Consider the following 26536-nt stretch of genomic DNA (forward strand, 5'->3'; position numbering starts at 1 on the left):
TGCAATCTTCTTCCTGACCTCTCCGCCCCCACCCCACTCCGGCCTATCACCCTCACCTTGACCTCCTTCCACCAATCGCATTTCCAACGCCCCTCCCCCAAGTCCCCCTCCCTACCTTATATCTTAGCCTGCTGGACACACTTTCTTCATTCCTGAAGAAGGGCTCATGACCAAAACATTTAATCTCCTGCTCCTTAGATGCTGCCTGACCTGCTTTGCTTTTCCAGCAACACATTTTCAGCTTGATCTCCAGCACCTGCAGTCCTCACTTTCTCCTCGAAGGGTTGGTCCAATAAAGGATAAGAAAGGAAGGTTGTGTGTCGAACCTGAGAAAATGGGTGAGATTCTGAATGATTACTTTGCATCAGTGTTCACTGAGGAGAAGGACATGTGAGATTAGCGATAGAAGTTTGTTTACTCTGGATCACGTTGACATAAGGAGGGAGGATATGTTCAGTAGGCTAAAGGATATTAAGATGGACAAATCCCCAGGACCAGATGGGATCTATCCCAGGTTGCTGAGAGAGGCTAGAGAGGAAGTAGCTGGGGCCCTGACAAATATCTCTGTAGCATCCTTAAATACAGGTGAAGTGCCAGAAGACTGGAGAGGTGTTAATGTTGTCCCCCTGTTCAAGAAGGGTAGTAGGGATATTCCAGGTGACTACAGACCAGTGAGCCTGACATGGGAATGTTGCTGGAGAAGGTACTGAGAGGTAGGATCTATTTATATTTGGAAAAGAATGGGCTTATCAGTGTCAGGCAACATGGTTTTATATGGGGGAGATCATACCTTACCAATTGAATAAAGTTCTTTGAGGAAGTGACCAAGTTGGTAGATTAAGGAAGGGCTGTAGATGTCATGTACATGGACTTTAGTAAGGCATTTCATAAGGTTCCCCATGGTAAACTAATGGAGAAAGTGAAGTCACATGGTGTGCAGGGTGTTCTAGCTAGGTAGATGAAGAACTGGCTGAGCAACAGGAGACAGAGAGTAGTAGTTGAATGGAGTTTCTCAAAATGGAGAAAGGTGACCAGTGGTGTTCCACAGGGGTCAGTGCTGGGGCCACTGTTGTTTATGATATACATAAATTATTTGGAAGAGGGCATTGGTGGCATTGGTGGTTTGATCTGTAAGTTTGCAGATGACACGAAGATTGGTGGAGTAACAGAAAGTATAGGGGACTGTCAAAGAATACAGGAGAATATAGATAGATCGAAGAGTTGGGAGGAGATGGAGTTCAATCTGGGCAAATGTGAGGTGATGCATTTTGGAAGGTCTAATTCTAAAGTGGACTATACTGTAAGTGGAAGAGCCTTGGGAAAAGCTGATGAGCAGAAAGATCTGGGAGTTCAGGTCCATTGCACCCTGAAGGTGGCTGCACAGGTGGATAGAATGGTCAAGAAGGCGTATAGTATGCTTGCCTTCATCGGACGGGGTATTGAGTATAAGAGCTGGCAGGTTATGTTAAAATTGTACAATACTTTGGTTCAGCCGCATTTAGAATACAGCGTACAGTTGTGATCGCCACATTACCAAAAGAATGTGGATGCTTTGGAGAAGGTACAGAGAAGGTTTATGAAGCTATGGAAGGTGCTAGCTACGAAGAGAGGTTGAGTAGGTTAGGATTGTTTTCATTAGAAAAAAGGAGATTGAGGGGAGATCTGATTGAGGTCTACAAAATCATGAAGGGTATAGACAGGGTAGATAGAGATAAACTTTTTCCCAGGGTGAGGGACTCAGTAATGAGAGGCCATACATTCAAGGTGAGAGGAAAAATGTTTAAGGGGGATACACGCAGAAAGTACTTTACACAGAGGGTGGTGGCCAGCAGAGATAGTAGAGGCAGGCACGGTAGATTCATTTAAGGTGCGTCTGGACAGATGCATGAGTAGGTGGGGAGCAGAGGGATACAGATACTTAGGAATTGGGCAATAGGTTTAGACAGTGGATTTGGATCGGCACAGGCTTGGAGGGCTGATGGGCCTGTTCCTGGGCTGTAAATTTTCTTTGCTCTTTTCTTCGTTCGAAGATCCTCTGACAGGACATTTCAAACCTGTGAATTCTAACACCTCGAGGGATAATGGCAGCAAGGACATGGGAATACCTCTCCAAACCATACACCATCCTGACTTGGAACAATACCACTGTTACTTCACTGTGACTAGATCAAATTTCTGGAGCTTCATCTCTAACAGCACAGTCAGTTTCCCTACGCCCCTAAGATTGAAGCAGTTCAAGAAGGCATCTCACCATCACCTTCTCCAGCTGTGTGGATTAGGGGTGGTCAATAAATGCTGGCCGAGCCAGCAAGATCCACATCCCACTTGTGAAAAAAATATAAATCTGATCCTGAGATGCACTGCAGGATTCAGCTTAAAGGCACTTAATAAATATGTATTGCTGTTATTGCTGTAAAAGAAAGGTTTTGATCAAGTTGTGCAGAGACAATGGGATAGTGAGTGTATGAAAATTGAAGGCATATTTAGATCACTTCTTAAGGGAGTGGTTAATTTTGAGGGATTTTATGGCACAACTTGGATTGAATGTTGTCTTTTTTGATCCAGGACATTCCATGTTCTTATTAGTGCCTTTGTCTGACACCCTGAAACATGACTGAATTCACACTGTCTAAAATTCTCATTCCCATTTTGAACAAAATCATTAACTGATCCATTCAAACTGATCATTAAAACCCTGAGAATATTAGACTACCTTGGAGAATTGTATCTGAAATTAAGATAGTTTCAGAACAAACATTCTCCTAAACGTTATGAGAAATTGAAACAAATGAAACCAGACTAACTAAAATTGAGAAGGACAAATGGGAATTAAAGAACAATGGAATAAAATATGAGAAATTAATGATTCCTTTTCTGAAATGTCTGACAGAATCATGAATTTAAGATGAAAGGAACAAGACACTGAAAGAGAATTAAATAATGCCGAGGTAAGTGAAATCAAGTTCAAAAGGAGAGTGAAAAATTAAAAATAATGAAAAGGAAATCTCAAAAAGAGAATCCTCCCACCCTAAATCCTGTAAAGACTCTATTCTGTTCTTCTAGTATCTCTGTCTCCGTCGCATCTGTTTTGATGATACCAACTTTGACAAAGGAGCCTCCAAAATGTCTACCTTCCTTCTCCGCCAAGGATTCCCCAGCACTGTAGTTGACAGGGCCCGCTAGCGAGTCTGACACATCTCCCGCACTTTGGCCCTCAGCCCTTCTCTCCCCTCCCACAACAGCAATAAGATTCCCTTTGTCCTTACATTCTGGTCTCCTTCCTATCGGAAAGATGTTGTGAAACTTGAAAGGGTTCAGAAAAGATTTACAAGGATGCTGCCAGGGTTGGAAGATTTGAGCTACAGGGAGAGGCTGAACAGGCTGGGGCTGTTTTCCCTGGAGCGCTGGAGGTTGAGGGGTGACCTTATAGAGGTTTACAAAATTATGAGGGGCATGGACAGGATAAATAGACAAAGTCTTTTCCCTGGGGTCAGGGAGTCCAGAACTAGAGGGCATAGGGTGAGGGTGAGAGGAGAAAGATCTAAAAGAGATCTAAGGGACAACGTTCTCACGCAGAGGGTGGTATGTGTATGGAATGACCTACCAAAGTGGTGGAGGCCAGTACAATTTCGACATTTAAAAGGCATTTGGACGGGTATATGAATAGGAAGAATTTGGAGGGATATGGGCCAGGTGTTTGCAGGTGGGACTAGATTGGGTTGGGATATCTGGTTGGCATGGACGAGTTGGACTGAAAAGTCTGTTTCTGTGTTGTACATCTCTATGACTCTATGACTCTATGAGCTACCATCCTACCAGCATCCATATCCAGAGGATCATCAGCTGCCACTTCTGCCACTTCAAGTGAGATGCCACCACCAGACACACATTTTCTTCCCCTCCCTTGTTAGATTTCTGCAGGGATTGTTGCCTCCAGGACACCCTGATCCACTCTTCCTTCATTCCCAACAGCCCCCCACAGCCCCATGGCACCTTCCCCTACAACCGCAGAAGGTGTAACACCTGCCCATTTACCTTCTCCCTCTTCAGTATGCAAGGGCCCAAACATATCTTCCAGGAGAAGCAGTACTTTACCTGCACTTCACACAATCTAGTCTATTGCATTCACTGCTCACAATGTGGACTCCTGTACATTGGGAAAATGAAGTGTAGTCTGGGTGACCGCTTTGCAGAAAACCTATGTCCCACCCACAGAAAAAACTCTGAGCTTCCAGTTACCTGCCACCTCAACACACCACCCTGTTCCCTGGCCAATATTTCTGTCTCAGGCTTGCTGCAGTGTTCCAGTGAAGCTCAGCATAAGCTGGAAGAACAACATCTCATTTTCTGCTTGGGGACCCTGCAGCCTTCTGGACTCAATATCAAGTTAAGTAACTTTAAAGCTTGAGCTCTCCAATGTCCTTGCCCCTATCCCAGGCCTTGTTATCACATAGTCTGCTTTTGTACATAACCCATTGTTCGCCACTAACAGTCCCAATTAATAGCTATTCACCCTCCAAGCCAACTCCTTTGTCTGTCCAACTGTCCTTCTCTGTCTGAACTCTATCCCTGCAATTAGCCCTACCCCAGCTCAGGACAACACTCTCACAGACCTGCAAAGGACCTCTACTGTTCTTCATCCACAGACGAATCCATACACTAAACAAACAGTTCTTCCTAGCCATATCAGAACCTTGGTTGCTGCCTGACCCGCTGCGCTTTTCCAGCAACACATTTTCAGCTCTGAACTCTATCCCCACCTATTGTTTACTTCTTACCCTCTCTCCCATTCTCTCTTCTGCATATGAACTGACATTTCTTAGCTACCATCAGTTCTGAGGAAGGGTCACTGGACCTGAAATGCTTTCTATTCATAGATGCTGCCAGATCTGCTGCTCTTTTCCAGTTTCTTTTCCTGTTTTTGTTTCTTTTTTTATAGCATCCGCATTCTTTCGGTTTTTGTCAATAATCTAAAATTGGAAGATTCCCAGTTCCTCTACTCTTTATTCTGTGTAGAGCAGTTTTGGGAGGCCTGCAAATTAGTCTTTGACAGATTAGTGTCAACAAAGATAATTAGAATTGTACTTACTTCGGCAATTTCTATAGTTGAAAGATTTGCCAACACAATCTAAGCATTGTACATTGGCACTGGCCATTGTGTTGCTAAATCTTAGGTAGTAGCTTTGGAAAAGTATATCACAAATAAATGCCTTTGCCTTTTTTAAGTAGTGGGTGTATTCAGGTGGATATCTGTACACTCTGACTAGTTGATTTCCCTGCATTCCTGGTGACAGTCAGCATATACCATTGGTGGATATCATTGTGTTCTGTCAGGTGGTTATCGGGTGTGAATTAACGGATAAAATGAGAAGGGGGTGCTTGGTAGGTTGAAACTTTATTGCTGGAACAGCACAGCAGGTCAGGCAGCATCCAGGGAACAGGAGATTCGACGTTTCGGGCACAGGCCCTTCTTCAGGAATCTGCAGACCTCCAGCATCTGCAGACCTCACTTTCTCCCCGCTTGGTAGGTTGAGTAATGAAGCATACAATGAAAGTTTATAGTGTATCATTATTTTTTGGAACTTGGATTATAAAGTGGGGATAAATAGGATTTTGGTTTTAGATGCTGTGAAGTCCTATTTCTTTTTAAAGAAAGAATCAAAAAGTAATTTGGATCAGTGGGCTAAATAAAGCCCACTATTCAAAGGTACCATTTCTAAGAGAATAGGAAAGATCTCTTGGTATCCGAGAGCAATATTTATCCATCAACCACCATAACTAAAACAGATTATCTGGTCACTTATCTCATTGCAGTTTGTGGGATCTTGCTGTGCAAAAACTAGTTGCTACGTTTTCCATCCTGTAGCCTTACTACAAAATTGCTTCACATGTTGTGAATTGGTTTGGGACATCTGGAAGTTTTGCTACAGAAATGCAAACCCTTATATATACTGTGGACACAGAAAAATCCCTTCTTCCAGCAGTGTCACCTTAGAAAGCTTAATATGTACAATGGTGCATGACCAGCAGAAATAGAATGAACATGCCAATTACCAGTGTAATGTGGCAGGAGGTTTTAATGAGTTTTAAATAGCACTTTTGGGCCAGTTTAGGAGCACAATAAAATGAATTACACACTCAACCTTTCCACTGATCACTCCTATCTCATTTAATATACTTTTAACACCTTGATCTCTCTCAGTCATACTTACAGCTGCATTACAGGCAGCACAGAACCTTGTTCTATTTACTGCATGGTACTAAAGCCTTTTGTAGGACCTCATTCACTAGCACAGTAGAATCTGATATGGGATATACGCCCAGGGACGGTTATTAGACACAGTTGGAGGTCAGGAGACTTATTGATATTTGGCTAATCATTTGATTATAGGCCACACGTTATGCACCTATAGGGATAGCTGCAGCAGAGTTGTTCATGGAGAGAAAACTCCGCACCAGGTTAAATCTGATCTTCCTGGTCCTGGGTGGGCAGGGTGAAACAGCATCAAGAATGTTGATGCTGGACACAAGATTCTGCTAAACAAGGGAGACAGTTTACTTCAGGGGACAAAGCTTGATGTAGGAACCATGGGAATGGCCCTGCATGGGCAAGAGGCATGATTGATGCCAGGTCAAGTCCATTGACGTTTACAGTTTGGAAAGGTTCAACAGTCCTGAACAAAGTGGAACATAGGAGAGCTGTGAACTCACAACAGGTGTGGGAGCAAAATGTGCCCAGCTCCTCGGAACAGTCAGAAAGGCTGTTGTAACCTGTGGGTTCTCCCTCTCCATCAGGCGTTGATGAGGCCTCAGAATCTGAAATGGCCATGGAGTATGTTGCTGCCTGAAGAAGAGAATGAATTTCTTCCGGAACTCTCCAGACATGAGGCCAGCTATTCTGCATTATAAGCCACCCGTATCTGAGACTGAGGTGGAGGAACCTGACCCAGTGCTAAAACACCCCAGGAAGAGCTACAAGAAAAAGAACAGGCCTATGTCCTCAGCCTCAGAAGGGGAGGGATGTAGTGATTATAATGAGGAAGGCCAAATGGACCTCAGAGAATATGAGTTCTCTGATTGGGGCTGTTAAATTGGTCCAATCAGGAATCCCTGGATAATCAATAAAAATAGGAGAGTCAGATATCCTGTTCATTCTGAAAACTGGCTCTGAGGAAGCTGGCTTAGTGTCAAGGACTGTCTGTGTGTAAATAAAGTGTGACTTGATGATGGGTCTTGGCCTCAGTGGAGTTAGTTCATCCTCCTTCTTGAGTCAAGCTCCTGTTGCACTAATCCCCAGCTCAACACCTCTCTCTTCCCTATGTTATTTTGTATACATACTTATTATAATCTTGTAAATGTGATTTGTTAGACCTTGGTGATTGGCACATTGGTGTATGCTATGATCCCAGCTGTGGGACTATAAACTGGTGTTGTGTGATTTTTATCATGATCCCAGCTGACAGTGATATCGGACAAGTCAAATTCCAAAGTGAAACCTGGCTTGATGGACTGTAGATATTATATTTGCAATTTGACTACCATGTTGTTCAGTCACTGAATATAATCACAAGATGCTGTCAATGATTTTTAAAATAAAAGAATATATGTTTGTAATATAAAAGAAAAGGAACAAAAATGTTATGTATAAAACAATTTGGACGATGTTATCATAAATAGTGAAAAGAAAGATTCAATCTCTTTAATTTCCTACTGAATTGACAAGGCTGCAAGCATTTCCTTCCAGTAACCTTGGGCACATTTATCAGATGTGATTCTTTTCATTGCTCCCAGAGACACACAGACACAGGCTGACTTACTGACATTTTTCACTGAATTCTAAAAAAGCTCAGGGCTTTTTCCAGTGCAGTTTCCAACACTACTTTTCTAGGTTAAAAATCACACAACACCAGGTTATAGTCCAACAGGTTTAATTGGAAGCACACTAGCTTTCGGAGCAACGCTCCTTCATCAGGTGATTGTGGAGGGCTCAATCGTAACACAGAATTTATAGCAAAAGTTTGCAGTGTGATGTAACTGAAATTATACATTGAAGAATTGATTGTCTGTTAAGCCTTTAATGTATAATTTCTTCAATGTATAATTTCAGTTACTGCAAATGTTTGCTTTCAATTCTGTGTTACGATCGAGCCCTCCACAATCACCTGATGAAGGAGCGTCGCTCCGAAAGCTAGTGTGCTTCCAATTAAACCTGTTGGACTATAACCTGGTGTTGTGTGATTTTTAACTTTGTACACCCCAGTCCAACACCTGCATCTCCGAATCATGACTACTTTTCTAGTACTACTAAACCAGCCTAAGAAGTCTTTCCAGCACTGATGGTCTGGAGATTGCCAAGACTAAATTGCCTTTCTGCTGCTATGAACCTCTGCCCTGTCCTTATGTAGATGATAAAAGTTCAAGTTAGTTAACGATTCATCAATTATTTCACCAGCTAGCGTTATGTTGTCTTTTAGCTTACGTCACATGATTTCTTAGAAATGCTGTTTTAATCCTTAAAAATAAAATCACTTTCACAGAATTAAAACCAAAATCTTAGAAGCCAAATTCCCGAATAATAACAATGTAGTATAAACCTTTATCATACCTTCCACATTAAAAAGTGAAAAATACCTCTAATTTGCATTACGGTCCTCATCACTATCGGTATTCTACTTTAGTACACACAATATGTAATAACATTATTACATTAAGTACACAAGCAATTTAATAACACTTATATTCTTTATAAGTCCATTTGTCCCACAAGATTCATTTCCCTTCATATTTGCTCTTGATAAAGTATCCACTATAATATTGACTTTTCCTATGACTTGAATGATTTTCAAATTACATATTTGTAGCATTAGACTATGATGAAAGAATCTTGAATTCTTGATGTGGAATCTTGTTAAAACAAAGCTGATGGATTATGGTCTGACTCTGTATAAATGACAGTCTGTGCACAATTGTTGAATATATAGACTTCAAAATATTGGAAACCCAATGGCAGACTCAGTGGCTCATTCTCCACCATTGAATATTCCTGTTGGCACCAACTCAGTTTTCTAGAAACATGAATGACTGGTTTATAGGTCTCCATATCCTATAGCAACAGTGCACCAACAATGATGTGACTAGAACCAAAAGCCAGTGTTAAAGTATTATCATAATTTGCTGATATTAAAGCTGGTGTGATAGTCAGTACAGCGTTTAGGTTGTTAATCAGACATTCTTTTGTCCATTCAAATTTCTTGCCGTTCTTTAACAAACTTGTTACACGAGCCACTACAATTTTTAGCCAAGATTTAGAAAGAGCTTCTGATAAAATCAACTCATTAATATATCACAAAATTTATTTTTTGCCTTAGGCACAGGAAAATTTTATTTTGGTACTACTTGGTCTTGTTTCACAATGTGGCCAAAATAAATGATAGTTGCTTTGGCAAATACACTTTTAGCTAAATTTATGACCAATTGTCTCACTATAATTGAATAAATGTTTTGTTCAAGAGTGTAAACATCCCTCCTAGATTTGGCCAAACATTACAACATTGTTTATATGTACAGCACAGTTGTAAAGTCCTTTGATTATCTTGTTGGTTAATCATTAAAAAATTGTCAGTGCATTTTACATTCCATTGAATTTGCATTGATAAAGTCCATCTAGTGTTGCAAAAGCAGATTATTTCTTTGATTGTATCAGTCAATGGAACTTGCCAATAACCTTTTAATTAGTTAATTTTGTAACATTCCAGACTTGTACAATCGTCTCAAAACAGTCCTCTTTGACTTTACGCTAATTGAAACATGATAGTTATGGTCTGTTCACTTTTAACGATATCACAGGAGATAAGCTCCAGCTATTATGACGCGATTCAATAATGTAATTGACCATCATAAAATTGATTTCTTCACTTACTAAGCTCATCTATTTAGGTGAGTTTGTTAAGGCCATTGTTTTATGGGTAATACTTTCCCGACATTAAAATCGAATAAAATCAAATATCATTTTTTTCTGACCAAGGTAGAGAAGCCAATTAAGGAATCTGAAAAAACTTTTGTACTAACTTTGATAGTTTCTGAGAGGTAGTGATATAACCCGTCGAACCTTTTAAGCACAAACATATTGTCCAATCTGATAACTGTACAGTCAACCTTTCAATTTTCAATTTCTGATTAATTCTTGAATTGTTCTGAATTTTGTTTTTACTTCACTCTATTTATTTCACCACTATTAAAATACACTTCTATTCTTGTGATCCTGCCTGTAACAGTATTGGTTTAACATACGAACATGACACGCTTGCTGATTTTTCTTCCTGTCTGGAGTACTCATTGCATAATTCACATAATTGAGTTTCTTTTTGACTTGTTAAGGCCCAGAGAATCTCACTTTTAATGGTTCCCTGAAAACAGGTAATAATACTAACATATTGTTTCCATCAAACAAAATTCTGAATGTTGGCCTTTTAACTGCTTTAGTTTGCACTGTTATCACTTCTTAAATGCTTTAGATTTTTCTTTGAAATGTGGCACATAGGTGAGAAGTGCAGCCTCTGAGCTTTCGTTAATGAATTTTTCTGTGTTTCTGTTAAGAGGTCCTCTTATACCATTTTTGTTTATCAGCTCAGCACCTGATTGGAAAGCTGAGTCTGGTAGGCCTGAATACCTTCCTCTGTAGCTGGATTCTGGACTTCCTGACTGGGAGACCTCAGTTAGTCCGGATTAGGAACAGTATCTCCAACACCATCACACTGAGCATGGGGTCCCCCCAGGGCTGTGTGCTCAGTCCACTGCTGTTCACCCTGCTGACACATGACTGTGCAGCAATGCACAGCTCGAATCACATCATCAAGTTCGCTAATGATACAATGGTACTGGGTCTCATCAGTAGGAACAATGAGTCAACATACAGAGAGGAGGTGCAGTGGCTAACGGACTGGTGCAGAGCCAACAACCTGTCTCTGAACATGGACAGAACAAAAGAGATGGTTGTTGACTTCAAGAGAGCACAGAGCGATCACTCTCCACTGGACATTGATGACTCCCCTGTTGAGATTGTGAAGAGCTTGAAATTTCTTGGCATCGACCTGGCGGCGAATCTTACCTGGTCCCTCAACACCAGCTCCATAGCCAAGAAAGCCCACCAGTGACTCTACTTTCTTTTTAGGTTGAGGAAAACCCGTCTTCCATCCCCCATCTCCCACCCCCCATCCTCACCACATTCTATAGAGGGTTCATTGAGAGTACCCTGAGCAGCTGCATCACTGCCTGGTTTGGGAATTGCACCGTCCCGGATCGGAAGACCCTACAATGGATCATGAGGACAACTGAGAGGATCATCAGGGTCTCTTTTCCCTCTGTTACAGACGTTTACTCCACACGCTGCATCCAAAAGGCTAATGCATTGTGGATGACCTCACACATCCTTCATTCAAATTCTTCTCCCTCCTGCTATCTGGCAGAAGACACCAGAGCATTTGCTCTCTCACAGCCAGACTGTGCAATAAGTTTCTTCCTTCAAGCCATCAGGCTCCTTACACAATATGTTCACACTCTATTCCATTTACAATTTTCGGACGACCTTTTGAATTGCTGCTAAAAATTGTTTTATTAATGATAATTCATTGTTACAGTGTAATTTGTCCACCACTGTGCCTATTGTCTTGTCAAGAATTACTGTGCTGTCTTGCATGTTTTTCACTTCTGTTTGCCCTTTATGCTGCCCTGTGTATGACTGCGGTCTCGTGTCGTCTGTGTGTTCAAATAGCACCTTGGTCTGGAGGAACGCTGTCTCATTTTTATTTTACCGGCTGTATATTGTAGAAATGACAAATAAAGTTACTCTCTCTCTCTCTCTCTAAAATGGAACCGTCACCTGATGGATTAATGCCCATTCTGCATTGGTTGGTATCAAGGTGGTTTCCATTTCTCACTAGCACCTTACCTTTTAAATAATGAAACTCAGGTTCTGATTTAACATCTGAGTCAGCTTGAGAATGTGTATCGTGTATAAGCAGGCAGAGAAAGAGTTAAGTTCTGAGTTTTGTGAAACAAAAGGTTCAGCTGAGCATGACTCAGATCAGATAAGAACTTACAGTTAACAATGGGGTGCTGGAGATAAGGGTAATGGGTTAACAAGGGGAAAAAGCAGTCATTACCTAAAGTCATTTAACAAGATGAGGGAGCATTCAATATGTGAGGTCAGTTTAACAAGGTGATAAGTATTTATTATAGGACAAAAAGTTGTTGAGTTGAACTGTCATTCAATGCCATCATTACAAATGTAGGCATTAAATGCAGCTTTCTAGTTAAATGAACACCCTAATTGGAATCAGAATCATTTTCTGAGTCATTGCTGCTTCTTTCATCCTTTTTATTCCAAGCTTTTCTTGAGAGTTACTGGACTCAAAATGTTAACTGTTTTCTGTTGACAGATGCTGCCAGACCTGCTGAGTTTCTCCAGTATCCACATTCTTCATCTTATTCTAGCTGAGCCATATTGTCTGATTTACTTCTCTCTTTGAATTCAGTCTTTCTCAGATTATATTTCCTATTCTATTTTTCCCCTCATTTTCCTAAATTCGAGCAATATTATTTCTATAGTTCTCCTTTCCTTTATTTCTCCTTTCTTTTCTGTGTTCTTTTCTTCTCTTTTTCTTCTATTTCATGTTTGTTTCCATTTCAAACTGAACTCTACTTATGGTGTGGAGGTGCCGGTATTGGACTGAGGTGGACAAAGTTAAAAATCACACAACACCAGGTTATAGTCTAACAGGTTTATTTGGAAGCACTAGCTTTCGGAGCGCTGCTTCTTCATCAGGTGGTTGTGGAATCTGATGAAGGAGCAGCGTTCCGAAAGCTAGTGCTTCCAAATAAACCCGTTGGACTATAACCTGGTGTTGTGAGAATTCTACTTAATTATAATAGTTATGCATCAATTTCTAGTTTCCCTCTTTTTAATTCTAAATGCTGGATAATCACTTAAAGCATCTCATCCTTATGAGATCTTATGAGATCTTAACTCTGCAAGGTGACCTTGGTACATTATTAATATTTTCTAATCCCAATAAAGTCTCAGTGAAGGTCAAAGCCATTTTGAAAGTTCAAATCATGTAATATAATTAACAACAACTCTTGTTTTATGTCCAGTACATCCACATACTCGTTCTCCTTAAAGAGTCACACATCTCTCTCAAATCCAAAGAATTTCTATCCCACCAGGAGTTCCCACTATGTAATGTTCACATTTGATGGGAGCAGTAGAAAGTTAGATTCCAGTCCATGACTTCATGGACTGTAACTTTTGTTTTTGCAAGTTGGTTACTGTGATGGTTAGTCACTGAACACATTTACGAAAGGCTGCCAGTATACCTTTAGTGAAAAAAAGTTGTTACATGAAAGAAAAGGAGAAAAAGCTACATCAATGACATTTGAGAAAGATAGAGTCATATAGTACTGAAACAGACCCTTCGGTCTAACTCGTCCATGCTGACTAAGTTTCTCAAACTAAACTAGTCCCATTTGTCTGCATTTGGCCCATATGTCATTAAATCTTTCCTATTCATATTCGTGTCCAAATGTCTTTTAAACGTAACTGTATCTGCATCTGTCACTTCTTCAGGCAGTTTGTTCCACACATAAACCACCTTTTGTGTGTAAGTTATCCCTGATCTCTTTTAAATCTTCCTCCTCTCACTTTAAAATTATACCTTCTAGTTTTGAACTTCTCGGGAAAAGACCTTACTATTCACCTTATCTATGCCTCTCATAAGTTTATAAACCTCTATAAAGTCATCCCCAACCTCCCACATTCCAGTGAAAAAAGTTCCAGCTTATCCAGCCAATCCTTATAACTCATATCCTCCAATCCAAGCAATATCCTTGTAAATCTTTTCTGCACCCTCTCCAATTTAATAATATCCTTCCTATAAGCATGGTAACCAGAACTTTACACAGTACTCCAAAAGTGGTTTTGACAAGCTGTTGCACAGAAGGCTGCTAAATAATAGCCCATGGTACTAGGGGCAAGGTTCTGGCATGGATAGAAGATTGGCTGGCTGGAAGAAAACAGAGTAGGAATAAACTGGTCTTTTTCAGGATGGCAGCGGTGACTAATGGAGTTCCACAGGGGTCAGTGTTGGAACTATAACTATTCACGTTATATATTAACGATCTGGATAAAGCAACTGAGGGCACTGTCTCAATTGAGACAGAGTACATTTCATGTGATTGAGACAGAATACACTTCGTGTGATTTATCAAACAAAAATGTTATTACAAGAATGATTCCAGGAATTAGAGGTTTCCAGGACTTGAATAGACAAGAAAAGCTAAGATTGTTAGTAGAGAGCAGAGAAATCAAAGAAGATTTTCTGTCAAAGATTGTGAAGTGTTTAGACAGAATTAAGAAAGAGAAACTGTTTCCTGTAGTTAAGATTTGGCATGTTTAGCATGAAAGAATACTGCAAATAGGCTCATTAGTACCTTTTTCAAAGAGACAAATACCTGACGGTGAAAACTTTTCATGGGGGAAGAAACTATTCTATTGTCAAACAATCCTTGTTTTAATTTATTTATTGTTATGTGCTTCACTGACAAGGCCAGCAGTTGTTGCTCATCTATAATTGCCTCTTTTAATGATCTTGTTTGTTGATAAAATCCCCAAGCTGCCTGGATTTTTAATTGTCACTTTGATGCCGGACTCAATCATTTTGTCCACTGTCTGATTTAATTATCCCTGCATCTCTTTTACCTTTGTCTGAAGCCCTTCCAGTGAGGTTTGAAAATGTCTGGTAGTTTCTGTTACGTTTTAAAATGCCTGAGGATATTTTCTTCCATTAGCGATCCTACATAAATGTATCTTGTTTTTGTCATTTCTATTTTTCTTGTTGCTGATGTTGGCTCTTAAGGTCCTCTGCTCCTGGGCCTGGGGCAGTTGGATTGCCATGGTACTGCAAATGGGAAAGTATTTATAGGAATCTTTTGCCAATACATGGAGTAAACGGGCACAGAGACCATCCATCTTGGCAAAAGGCCAGCTTATTAAGTATCGCTTAATTTATGAGATCGGTGTATGAGGAAACAATGCTGTTCTGGTCTTTTACATGACAAGAGTTGGCTGAGAGATGGAGTGAGAGACAGCTAGACCTCAGAGTTGAAATCTCAAGGCATTAATTAGTTGAATTATTGCTGGACTGTTAATCCAGAGACCCAGGTAATGTTCTAGAGATACAGGTAGAATCCCACTATGGCAGATGGTTGAATTTGAATTCATTAAAAATCTGGAATTAAGAATCTAATGATGACCTTGAATCCATTGTCGGTTCTCGAAAAAAAGATCATGCTCACTAATGTCCTTCAGGGAAGGAAACTGCCATCCTTACCTGGTCTAGCCTATGTGTGACAATGTGGCTGACTCTTAACTGCCATCTGGGCAATTAGGGCAAAATAGTTACTGGTTCAAGGCCTTTTATCACTCCTCTTTGGAACTGAAGAAGAGTTCCAATGAGATAGGACTCAAAACTTATCTTTCCCAGGTGCTGTCTGAGTCGCTGAGTTTCTCCAGTGGTTTCTATTTGAGATTTGTTGCATCAGCAGTATTTTGTTTTTACCTTTGAAAGAGGAAATCTTTTGCTGGGGACAGGTTTTGATCGAAACATGCTGGGAGCACAGTACTGTCGAATGCCTAAGGTGAAGGGGAAATTTATAAAGTTAGAGAAGAAGGACAAAGCAATAGTGCAGGGTAGTGTTATGGTAGCAATGAAAACCTGAGTATGACAAGGGGAAGAGAGCATATAGACATAACAGAGATCTGGCCAGAGTAGAGGAAAATGGTAAAAAGACAGAATTGAAAGCTCCTTATCAGAATGAAATATAGAGATACATGAAGTGATTACACAAATAGAAATAAACAATATGATCGTCATTATCGAGAAGCTATTACAAGGTGTCTGATGCTAGCTGTTGAATATTTAAAGCACTAGATGTTTAAGGATATTTGACATGCTAGTGGACAGGAAAATAGGAAATGGAAAATTAAAGAGTTGAGGTAGCTCTGTGAACAAAGATTGAGAGCTGTACAGTGGTGAGATGTGATCTTGGTGCAGAAGATTAAGATGTAGAATTCACTTCAGTTGATGTAAGATATATCAAAGGAACAAACACACTGGTGAGGCCTTTAATAATAGTTACACTGTGGATCAGAGTATGAGTCAAGAAATATTAGGAGATTGCAAGAAAGATACTGTAATAATTATGAGTGATTTTAATCTTCATATGAATGTGACAAATCAATTTGGACAATCTATTATTGATGTTGAATACATGGAATATATTCTTAATTTCCTAGACTAAAGATAAAGAAGTTGTAATCCTACCAAACCATAGAGCTGCTCTCTCATTTGAGAGAGAGAGAGAGAGAGAGAGAGAGAGAGAGATAGAAGGCTTATGGTGGTTTAATCTGAGGATCACCATACCTCAGACAAGGTAGAGGTTGAGAAGGAAATTCCTTCGTGATAACCTCAGGCAGATTCAACCCTCTGAGTGAAAAATAAACTGTTCATCTTTATCTCAAATGGGAGACCCTATATTTTGAAACAGTCCCCTATTCTAGTCTCTTCCACAAGGTGTGGCTCCATCCTGTCAAAATCCCTCGGGATCTTATATGTTTCAATAATATCACCTCTCACCTTCTAAATTCCAGTGAATACGATTCAACCTCTCCAACATTTCATTATAAGATAACCCTCTAATTCTATGAATCAATCGAGTCAACCTTTAGGGAATTGCTTCCACTATAATTCCATCACCTTTTAAATAAGACCAAAACTATACACTGTATTTGAGATGTCATCTCACCGGTGATCCATACAACAGTACCAAAAGTACATTCCATTCTTCTTGCAACTAAATACAACATTCTAATTGCCTTCCTAATCACTTGCTGTATCTGCATATTAATGTATAATGATCTATGCACTAGAACACTCAGATCCCTCTTTGCCATAGAGTTCCTCAGTTTTTCTCAATTTAAATAACATGCTGCTTTTCTGTTTTCTTTTCAAAGTAGAGTCCCATCCATTTACTAGTCAGCAGCTGGTCACTTTGCTCAGAATACTCTTCACAATATGCACTGACTTTTTGTCTCTTCTCCTTGCAGGTTCTGGTTGGATCCTGATTAGTCAAAACATGCGGACCCCACCGCCGATGATCATCGGGATTATCAGTGCTCCTCTTGGGCTAGTCTTAGTATTTGTAGCTGTGTTAACCCCACAGTGGCGCCAGGGGTCTGTTAATCTTGGGAAAAACACAGCCATGAAGTCTGATGGTCTGTGGGAGTCATGCCTGGAACTGCAGGACACCAAACAGTGCTGGCCGGTGACCACGGTGTATCAGAGGGATGAAATTGTACAGTGGTCCAGGGCCCTCATGCTGAGCTCCCTCCTGGTCTGTGGAATGGGGATCATCGTGGCCAGTGTTGGGATACGTTGCTGGATGGACTTCCCCCTTCGTAATGTAGCTGGAGCTAGTGGAGTTGTCATTATCCTGGCTGGATCTTTGTGTATCACCCCACTGACTCTCTACATGACGTCCATGCAGGAAATCAGCCCTGACACCCACACACAGTACCAAAGTGGGAGTTCACTATACTTTGGTTGGGCTGGAAGCTGTATTGAGATCTTTGGAGGAATAGCTCTCGCTCTCAGCTTCACCTGTCCAACATTTGAGAGATGTAGAGAGTCAGGACAAAATGCTAAAAGACCCTATGAGGTTGATTACTAGATCAAATCATTGGGCACCAGCCTGCCCTGATCATTTCTAACATGCTGCTGTACATTAAGGCATGTATTAAATGTTAAATCCCAACCAACTGTATGTGGCATCATCATTTAATTAATAGCTTTAGCGTCTTAGCTGGGTATGTATTAACTGTGATGAATAAGATTGCCCTTGGATTTTCCAGAATTAAAGGTTAATTTCTATTCATTCTTGGGAGAACTTAGGAAAAATAAATTACTTGACATTTAAAAAATTCTTTGAACAAGTGTTCTTCAGTTTTAAGCCTGTTTGCAAAGAAGAGGCTAAGTGGCAGATGAGGATCATCTAACAATATATGAAGTGAATGTAGCCAATAGGAAGAAGTGGGGCAGTGCAGTAAAGGGGCATTTAAACCTCCAGTCATGTATGCAACCACGTTAGCAATCCTAGTGACTCAAGTAGTCCCACCTTTGTTCATTCAGAAAACTTAATGCATCTAAATTTTCTCTAAGGAGGGTCACTTGCACATTTTCTCGTGAATGAACCAGATGCTGAACCAGATGATAATACCTGTCATGTGTTAAGTTAAAATAAAAAATGAATTGAACCAGTTGATTTCATTCCAGCAGAAGCTAGAAATGAAATATTAAACATGAGCCCTGCTTCTTTATCTTCTCAAAAAATATAGCTTACTTATAAAAATTTTGCAAAAGCGCATTACATAACAGTTCCAACTTAGCATTACACAAAAACGCAGTAAGGTGCAATGTCTTTCAGTATAGTACGTGACAATCACTATCCTTACGATTACTGTGTATGTTAGCTTTACAATACACATCTGATATCAAGCACCCTCTCATGCTTATGGTTTTCAGCCTGATGGACTTTTATGTTAGTGAAAGTGGGGAGGGGTCCTTTGCTATGGTTGTCCTAAGCCTTATTTGTATTGCTTAGCACAGCACTGGCTTGCTTTGCAAGACCACCACATTTCAGGCAGAACATAGCATTTCCTTCATCCACTGATGGTCCTCCAGGAAAAGTTCTGTTTATCTTGGAATGCATTTCTGAGAACAACCCAAGGAGCTCAGAGTCCTGTGTTACGGAGCTGCTCAGAATGAACCTTAACAAAAGTAATTACATTCTTTACTACACCAGAGTTCTGTTGCAATTGCTATTCATTGATCTCTGCCTGAGTGCTGGTACGTGATTGGATCGAGCTCAAATACAATACACAATCAAATATCCTGCTGGTGTTTATTGTCAGAACTCTTACTTGGCCACTTGAGTGAGGTAACAAGGCACACCTAATGTTCATGGATCTGTATCCCAGTGAGGATCAGGAAGAAAGTGGAACATTGTATAAAAGGAAACACTTGAAAATAATTTATCACACACACATTACATCTGCCTGCTGCAAATGGAAGATTATTCATGATGTCTGCCCACAATCTGATGATAGGTTGGGGAATCACCCAGTTCTACTTATCAGTGAAGGAAGTAACAATTGCAATTTTCCCTTAGATGCACTCTAAGACAGGGGCCCTTTTACTTACTGCAGACATTTATTTAATCTGGCTTTAAAAATCTTCTGTGTTGGAGAATATAGTACCTGCTCTGTGCTTTGATGGAGAAGGAAAATATTAGTATTGGAGATTATAAATATGACTGCCATCCTCACCAGAAACTGGACTGCTCTCTGTTGTGCACATCCTTGTGTGTTATGGCTTCCTTCTTGCCCAGCAAGCTGATGGGCATATTTATCCCAGGCAATGTCACCATTCAAAAGGAAATCTTACTGTATGATCAATTTCATATTGACTTCAATCAATACCTCATCAATTCTTATTAGCTTCTCTTAATGTAGCTGAACTTCAGTCCAAAACTGGTATCAAGATTCCTATAGTTACAGGGTAGGCTATTACTCACATTCTAAATTTAATAGACCAATGTATTCCAGCATCAGTCAATAAAACAAGACTTACAATGGCTAATGCCAATGTATGGCAAATCTGCCATGTTATGGTTTGTGAGAACTTCTGCAATAAATAGAATGGTAAATAGAAGGCACCAATAAAGTGAAATAATGAGAAGTTAGATAAATGAAATTGAGTTTATCAAATTGACAGAAGATTTTGAGATGGGGTAAAAAACATGAAAGAACATTTGATAAATCAGCAATAAAGCCACAAAGGATTATCACATTACCATCCATTTGAGTAATGCACTGTAAATCAACTCTGCTATTCTCAGAACTGGAGATGCCGGTGTTGGACTGAGGTGTAAAAAGTTAAAAATCATACAACACCAAGTTATAGTCCAACAGGTTTAATTGGAAGCACTAGCTTTTGGAGCGCTGCTCCTTTATCAGGTGGTTGTGGAGCACATGATTGTAAGACACAGAATTTATAGCAAAAATTTACAGTGTGATGTAACTGAAATTATAGTGCTTCCAATTAAACCTGTTGGACTATAACCTGGTGGTGTGTGATTTTTAATTTTATTCTCAGAGTCGTATCAATTTTTTTTAAGATACGCATTGTACTCCAGTTTACAACGGTTCAGACAAAGGTTGATAGAAAGTACACACCTGGTTTCTGTGCTAAACAAGATTTACTATATATTATAATTAATTAATTACAACTACAAGTAAACAGATGTAAATCATTGGCATATAATACCACTAACTAAAATTCTAATCCCCTTATAAGCTTCCCTTACCCACACACATTGACAAACAAGTAGGGAAGGTAGATTATTGGCTGAGGTAGAAAAACCAGATAGTCAGTTCAATGGTCTTTGCTTTCCAATATTGAAGTTGCAATGATCTTTCTTTGGTTGGCCATGCCCTGGACATTCGGTTGTCTTATCCTGAAGGGTTTTATAGGTTTGTAAGAAATAGGGAATGACTGATTAATCAGAGAAATTTTGCAAGTTAATCAATTCAAAAGTCCCAGCTCATAGCAACTTCTGCAAGCAAGGTTTTCTTAAACTGAGATTTTTTACTGCAGAGAGCAGACATCTTCTGATATAGAGAATACTAGCACACTGTACTGTGTCGCTTTCTTTGTATCTCTGTAACTTATTTCTTAACCAACTTGTTCAGCTAGCTGGGAACCAGTTAGCTTCACTTGTAATCAACTCTTCAGCTCCTGATCATCTGCACATTGTGACAAATTACTTACTGTGAAATTATGCATTCCCTGTTTTTAAAAACAGTTCTTTCTGATTGCAGTCCACAGTTTTGGACTCAAAACATACACACTAGAACAACAGAGGTGACATTAGAGGAAATATTTTCATTCAAAACATTAATGGGACAAAGATGTTTTAAAGGTTATTGGATAAATATTTGAAAAGAGAGGACGTAAAAAAAAATGGAATTTTGCAGCTGAACCTTGAAACAGCCAAACTGTTTTCATAAATTGTTTTCATCTCTATCACAAATTGCCTTTCCATTTATTTTTGTGTCATTTGCAAATATTCCATCCCTTCCTTTAAATCATGAATATATATTGTAAACAGATGTGGTCCCAGCACTGATCTCCATGAAACTCGACTGGTCACAGATCACCAATTTGAATAAGAAACCCTTATCCCCACTCACTGTGTCTTCCCGATGAGCCAATTCTCTCTTTGTGCCAAACTACTACCTTCATTTAGTAGGAATAGTAACTTCACTTTAATTTAGCTCACATGCAGTGCTGTATAGCTGCAGACAGGCTTATTGTTAACTCAATACCAACTTTTCTCTCAGGGTGGGCAAGTGAGCTGACTGCCCCACCTCCCCCCCACCCCAGCCTCCTTTTTAACATTGATCTCAATTTTAATATTGAGTCTTCCCAATATTTAATTGGAAGAATTTTCTCCTTGTCCAATTCTGAATGTTGGTCAAAAGATTTGACAATTTGGAGACAGTAGCGGGATTTAGAAAGGTGACTATAAGGTAAAGTCTGTGTGCATCTGAAAACAGAAGTGTTTCAGATGATTTCATTGCCAAAAGTATATGACTGAGAAACATAAAGAGGCCAAGGATAGTTACTTGGGGGCATTGGAAATAAAGATGTAAGAATCAGAACAAACATGTTACAACTCACTGGGATATCACACTGGAAATCAAGTCCCAGTATTTATGGAGTCATCACAAAAGGCAAAGATTTTGTAAAGTACACAAAGCTCCTGATTTATCTTATTTACAGACTCAAGTTGTTTGGACCTAGTTTCTGTACTAGACAAGAATCACTATTTATTACAAATTCTTAGATTCAAGCTATATAATTATAAATGGCTGGCACATTAATTAAAACTCTAATCCTTTTGTAAACATTAATTTACATATACATAGACAGGGTAAAATAGGTTATACAGAGGGGGAAAACTCGAATGACAGTTCAGGGTCTTTATTCCCAGGGACTGTTGTTCAGATGATCCTTATGACTCTTCTGCTGACCAGCATGTTCTACAGTATTTAATCAAAAACACTTTCATTGCAGATACAGCAAGAGGTTAGACAAACAGTAAAGCTCTTTCCACGATTTCATGTGTCTTATTCCGACACTGAGTATCTTGTCTTTCCATCTTGCTGTGATATTCTGACCATTTTGCAGTTAAATTGCCAGCTGAACAGTGAACTCTGGCAGAGGGTGTAATTTGTGTGCCTGTGATACACATTGACTACATTTTCATATCCAATACTCAGTTGTGGGAGTGGTTTATGTTCCAGAACCACACCCACGTGGTACTGCAGTTTTGATACTCTAGTCTTGTTCTTTATTTATTCTCATTGACCTGAAATATTGGTTCAAACCCATTATTGGTGAGTTGGCAGATAGGTAGGGGCAAGGCCAGGCATCAAATAATGTCTTGACAGCAAATACCAGGCTATCATTTACCTGGGAGAAAGTGAGGACTGCAGATGCTGGAGATCAGAGCTGAAAACGTGTTGCTGGAAAAGCGCAGCAGGTCAGGCAGCATACAAGGAGCAGAAGAATCGACGTTTCAGGCTGAGCCCTTCTTCAGGAATGAGGAAAGTGTGCCAAGCAGGCTAAGATAAAAGGTAGGGAGGAGGGACTTTGGAAATGCGATAGGGAGAAGGAGGTTAAGGTGAGGGTGATAGGCCGGAGTGGGGGCGGAGAGGTCAGGAAGAAGATTGCAGGTTAGGAAGGTGGTGCTGAGTTCGAGGGTTGGGACTGAGACAAGGTGGGGGGAGGGGAAATGAGGAAACTGGAGAAATCTGAGTTCATCCCTAGTGGTTGGAGGGTTCCGAGGCGGAAGATGAGGCGCTCTTCCTCCAGCCGTTGTGTTGCTATGGTCGGGCGATGGAGGAGTCCAAGGACCTGTATGTCCTTGGTAGAGTGGGAGGGGGAGTTGAAGCATTGAGCCACGGGGTGGTTGGGTTGGTTGGTCCGGGTGTCCCAGAGGTGTTCTCCAAAATGTTCCGCAAGTAGGCGGCCTGTTTCCCCAATATAGAGGCGGCCACGTAGGGTGCAATGGATGCAGTAAATGATGTGTGTGGAGATGCAGGTGAATTTGTGGCGGATATGGAAGGATCCCTTGGGGCCTTGGAGGGAAGTAAGGGGGGAGGTGGCTCAACACTTCAACTCCCCCAGTTAGATCAATTCAGTTGCTAAACCCACAGCATCCCATGATTCTGATAACAGTAGATCTGATCTAGTCATTGAGGTCCAAAACTTTAGTGTCCATTTCATTTATGGGTATTTGCAATACAGGAATATTCACAAATGAAACACAAGCACCTGAAGTCATAAACACAGCATAATGGAGGAAAACTGTCCCCAAATATCAGTGCTGGAATACACAGTTAACCAATGCATCTGAATTAGATTTTTAAAAAATTCCCTCTGACCTCTGCAAGGCTTTTCTTCCCAAAAGCGTATCATGTCCGTCTTTGCAAGTTCCCCAACATGTCTACAAGATGTCCACACTGGGCAGATTTGGGGAGGGAGATTCTGGATTAGTGGTGCTGGAAAAGCACAACAGTTCAGGCAGCATCCGAGGAGCAGTAAAATTGAAGTTTCGGGTAAAAGCCCTTCCTGGGGAAGGGAAGGGCCAGAGGTTTTATTCCCAAAAACAGACACATGAGAACTAAGGCAACGCCTGCTACCAACAAAACCTCAAATGGTTCCTCTCTATTCTGCCTTACCATTATTGGACTGCACGTTTGCAATGTTACATTGCTAGGGAGTCACCCTCACATTCTTCTCTCTATGAGAAATGCCCACCTCCCCTGCTGTGGCTGCAAGCTTTCATAGCTACAGTTACCTCTCATTAGGCCTGCAGGAACCAATATGCCAACCTAATTAGGATGGTGGATCTGAAGACACCAAACAGACCATCTTCTGCAAGATTGCATGGAACCGCAGACACGTTCATGCTCTGGATGCATAAGTAGCCCATACTCCTGAAAACAAACTACTTTCAACGTACTAGCCAATGAGTCAGTACTGGACAAGAACTGTGGAGATCAGGTCAGATTTGAATCTAATGATCTAACACTAAATGGATATAGGACTGTACTTGAGGTTCCAAAATAACTCTGGTGCTGAACAGCAAGAAAATGAAGACTAACATTAATTTCACTTTTGGCAGGAAACAATGGACACTGCAAATACTTAATAAAACCTTTATTCATATTACATATAAATTAAGACATTATTATTCTACTGAAAATACATGTTGCTATTTTTAATTTTCACATCTATCTGATTTACAATAAAGCATAATTATGCACTCTTAGTGCAGTACAGGATAGAAACTTTCACCTGGTACTACACAACTTGTGTGCAATTTTACACCTCTCTGCTTATCAAAGCATGATGCCCAAACCTGGGAACTGGGCCAGAATAAGCTGATCTGCAGCTGTACGGCTGGGGTATAAGTATGACATAGATTCTGCTAGATGCTGGCACCAGTAGAAATGTGTACAACATCTTCCCCAAGTTTCCATTTCTACTGAGTGCAATGTTCCTGTTAGTAGATTCTTGTCAGCTTGATAGCAGAACTAACCTTCCTTTTTGTCTGTGAAGAAATGATTCAGGAAGAACAGGAGACAAAGACCAATACAATCAGAACCAGATGTCATTACAGAACACTGGCTTGTGCACTGCTCTTGTGGGCTTGGAAGGAACTTGAGTCATTCCAACCATCCTGCAATCCATCACCTTACAAAGAGATCCTGACTGGAGTTACCTTTACATTCCAGCCAAATGAATGCTTCCAATCTACTCAGACCACATTCACTTCTGCCCTGGGAATGATATCTTCATAATGACATTGAACTGTTCCTCAACATTGCAGTGCCAAGTTTGTATAACAAATGGTGCATTGAGTTTGATGCCTAGTAACTAGTTATCAGACACATGCCTTATAATATGTGATGAAGACTGTGGAATGTCTGATGCTCTTGAGTATAGACTGCTGCCCGTATTGCTGTTGTTTGCCTTTCGCACCTGCTGTTAAAAGAAAGATAGAGTGAGTAGCAGGTCACCATTAAGATTATTCTCTATTTCCATCCCATTGCTCTCATGTACATAAAAGGTGTCAGTATTGGAAGAATGGTAGCCCTTTTGCTTCTTAATTGGAGGTCTTGGGTTCAAACTCCACTCAAAAATCTAAAATGCTAAGTCGGACATTAACAGTATATTGGATCATGTGCACAAATTGGAGACTACATATTCACATATAACAACAATAATTACAGATCCAAAAATAATTAAGTTTCTGTAAATAATGTCACGATGTCCGGAGATGTGATAAATTCTACATAAATGCATTATTTGTTTAGCGTAATCTAAATCTGAGAAATACACAAAGAACGGGCTGAAGTTGTCTGCTAGTGCATAGTTTTCTGTCTCTTGGCAATATTCAGAAGTGGAATTTGAGTAATTAAATCAGAAATTAAGGACAGCTTAGATGTAGCAGAGGAATTCAATCCCAGTCAACACTGCAAGACATCTATTTACATTAAACGTTTTAGAATAAAAAAGAAACTTCTCAGGGATCTAATAATGGTGTAAGGTTATAAAAGAAATTTATTCAAACGATGTAGAAAGGGTAGGTAAGCAGCACCGGTTTGCCTTATTGAACTTTTAACTAACAAGGGGCATAATTATAAAGGTGAAGGGCAGAAGAGGCAGGAAACCTCACAGTCTTTATAAAGTATGTGTATGAACACTTGAAATTTCATGTTATTCAAGAATGTTGACTCAGTTCTGGAAAGTGGGATTAGCTTAGATAGATTGAATGATTGTATAGACTGAAGGGCCTCTGCTGTGCTTTGTGACTCAAAGCTCTTAATCATGAAACTGATGTCAAGGTTCAAAGGTTGCAAATGAGGATACTGAGTAAGTAACAGAGGAAGATTGAATCAATTAGCTATGAAGATCACTGAAGCAAGCCATTGAAGAGACAATTGATCACCCTCTGTCCCTACTTTGGGCAATCTGCTGCAGAATATTTCTGCAATATGTCCTTGCAAGCCGCATATTCATCTATTCTAATATTCTTCAGGCTATTGACCTATTATTCCTCTGTAAACTTGAACTCATCCAAGCTATGTTGCTCATATTCTTATTTGTACCAAATCTTGTTTATCCAGGAGTTCTGTGTTCTAACTTACAGTAACGCAGGAGAAAGTGAGGACTGCATATGCTGGAGTACCAGTTGAAAAATGTGGTGCTGGAAAAACACAGCAGACCAGGCAGCATCCGAGGAGCAGAAGAATCGACGTTTCGGGCATAAGCCCTTCTTCAGGAATGAG

General features: G+C 40.1%; 2 protein-coding genes across 6 annotated transcripts in view; one reads left to right on the plus strand and one right to left on the minus strand.

The window, feature by feature from the left end:
* cldn23l (claudin 23-like) overlaps positions 1-18244 on the plus strand; it is a 28629-nt gene extending 10385 nt beyond the window's left edge. Inside the window, exons 2-3 of one of the 3 annotated variants that reach the window (XM_043717162.1) lie at positions 2891-2948; positions 17162-18244. In XM_043717162.1, coding sequence (XP_043573097.1) covers positions 17191-17784 — 594 coding nt within the window. In that variant the 5' untranslated portion in view covers positions 2891-2948; positions 17162-17190 and the 3' untranslated portion in view covers positions 17785-18244. Of the gene's footprint in view, positions 1-2890; positions 2949-10387; positions 10417-17161 lie in introns of those variants that run through there. The other 2 variants (XM_043717163.1, XM_043717161.1) reach the window with 2 other exon arrangements.
* Positions 18245-24457: 6213 nt separating this feature from the next.
* LOC122563580 (cation channel sperm-associated protein 4-like) overlaps positions 24458-26536 on the minus strand; it is a 74251-nt gene continuing 72172 nt past the window's right edge. For 2 of the 3 annotated variants that reach the window (XM_043717487.1, XM_043717489.1), the window contains one exon: positions 24458-25229. In XM_043717487.1, the coding sequence (XP_043573422.1) occupies positions 25122-25229 (108 nt within the window). In that variant the 3' untranslated portion in view covers positions 24458-25121. The remainder of the gene's footprint in view (positions 25230-26536) is intronic. The other variant, XM_043717488.1, reaches the window with a different exon arrangement.

Source organism: Chiloscyllium plagiosum, chromosome 27 (genome assembly GCF_004010195.1).
Source record: "Chiloscyllium plagiosum isolate BGI_BamShark_2017 chromosome 27, ASM401019v2, whole genome shotgun sequence".
NCBI classification, from domain to species: Eukaryota; Metazoa; Chordata; class Chondrichthyes; order Orectolobiformes; family Hemiscylliidae; genus Chiloscyllium; species Chiloscyllium plagiosum.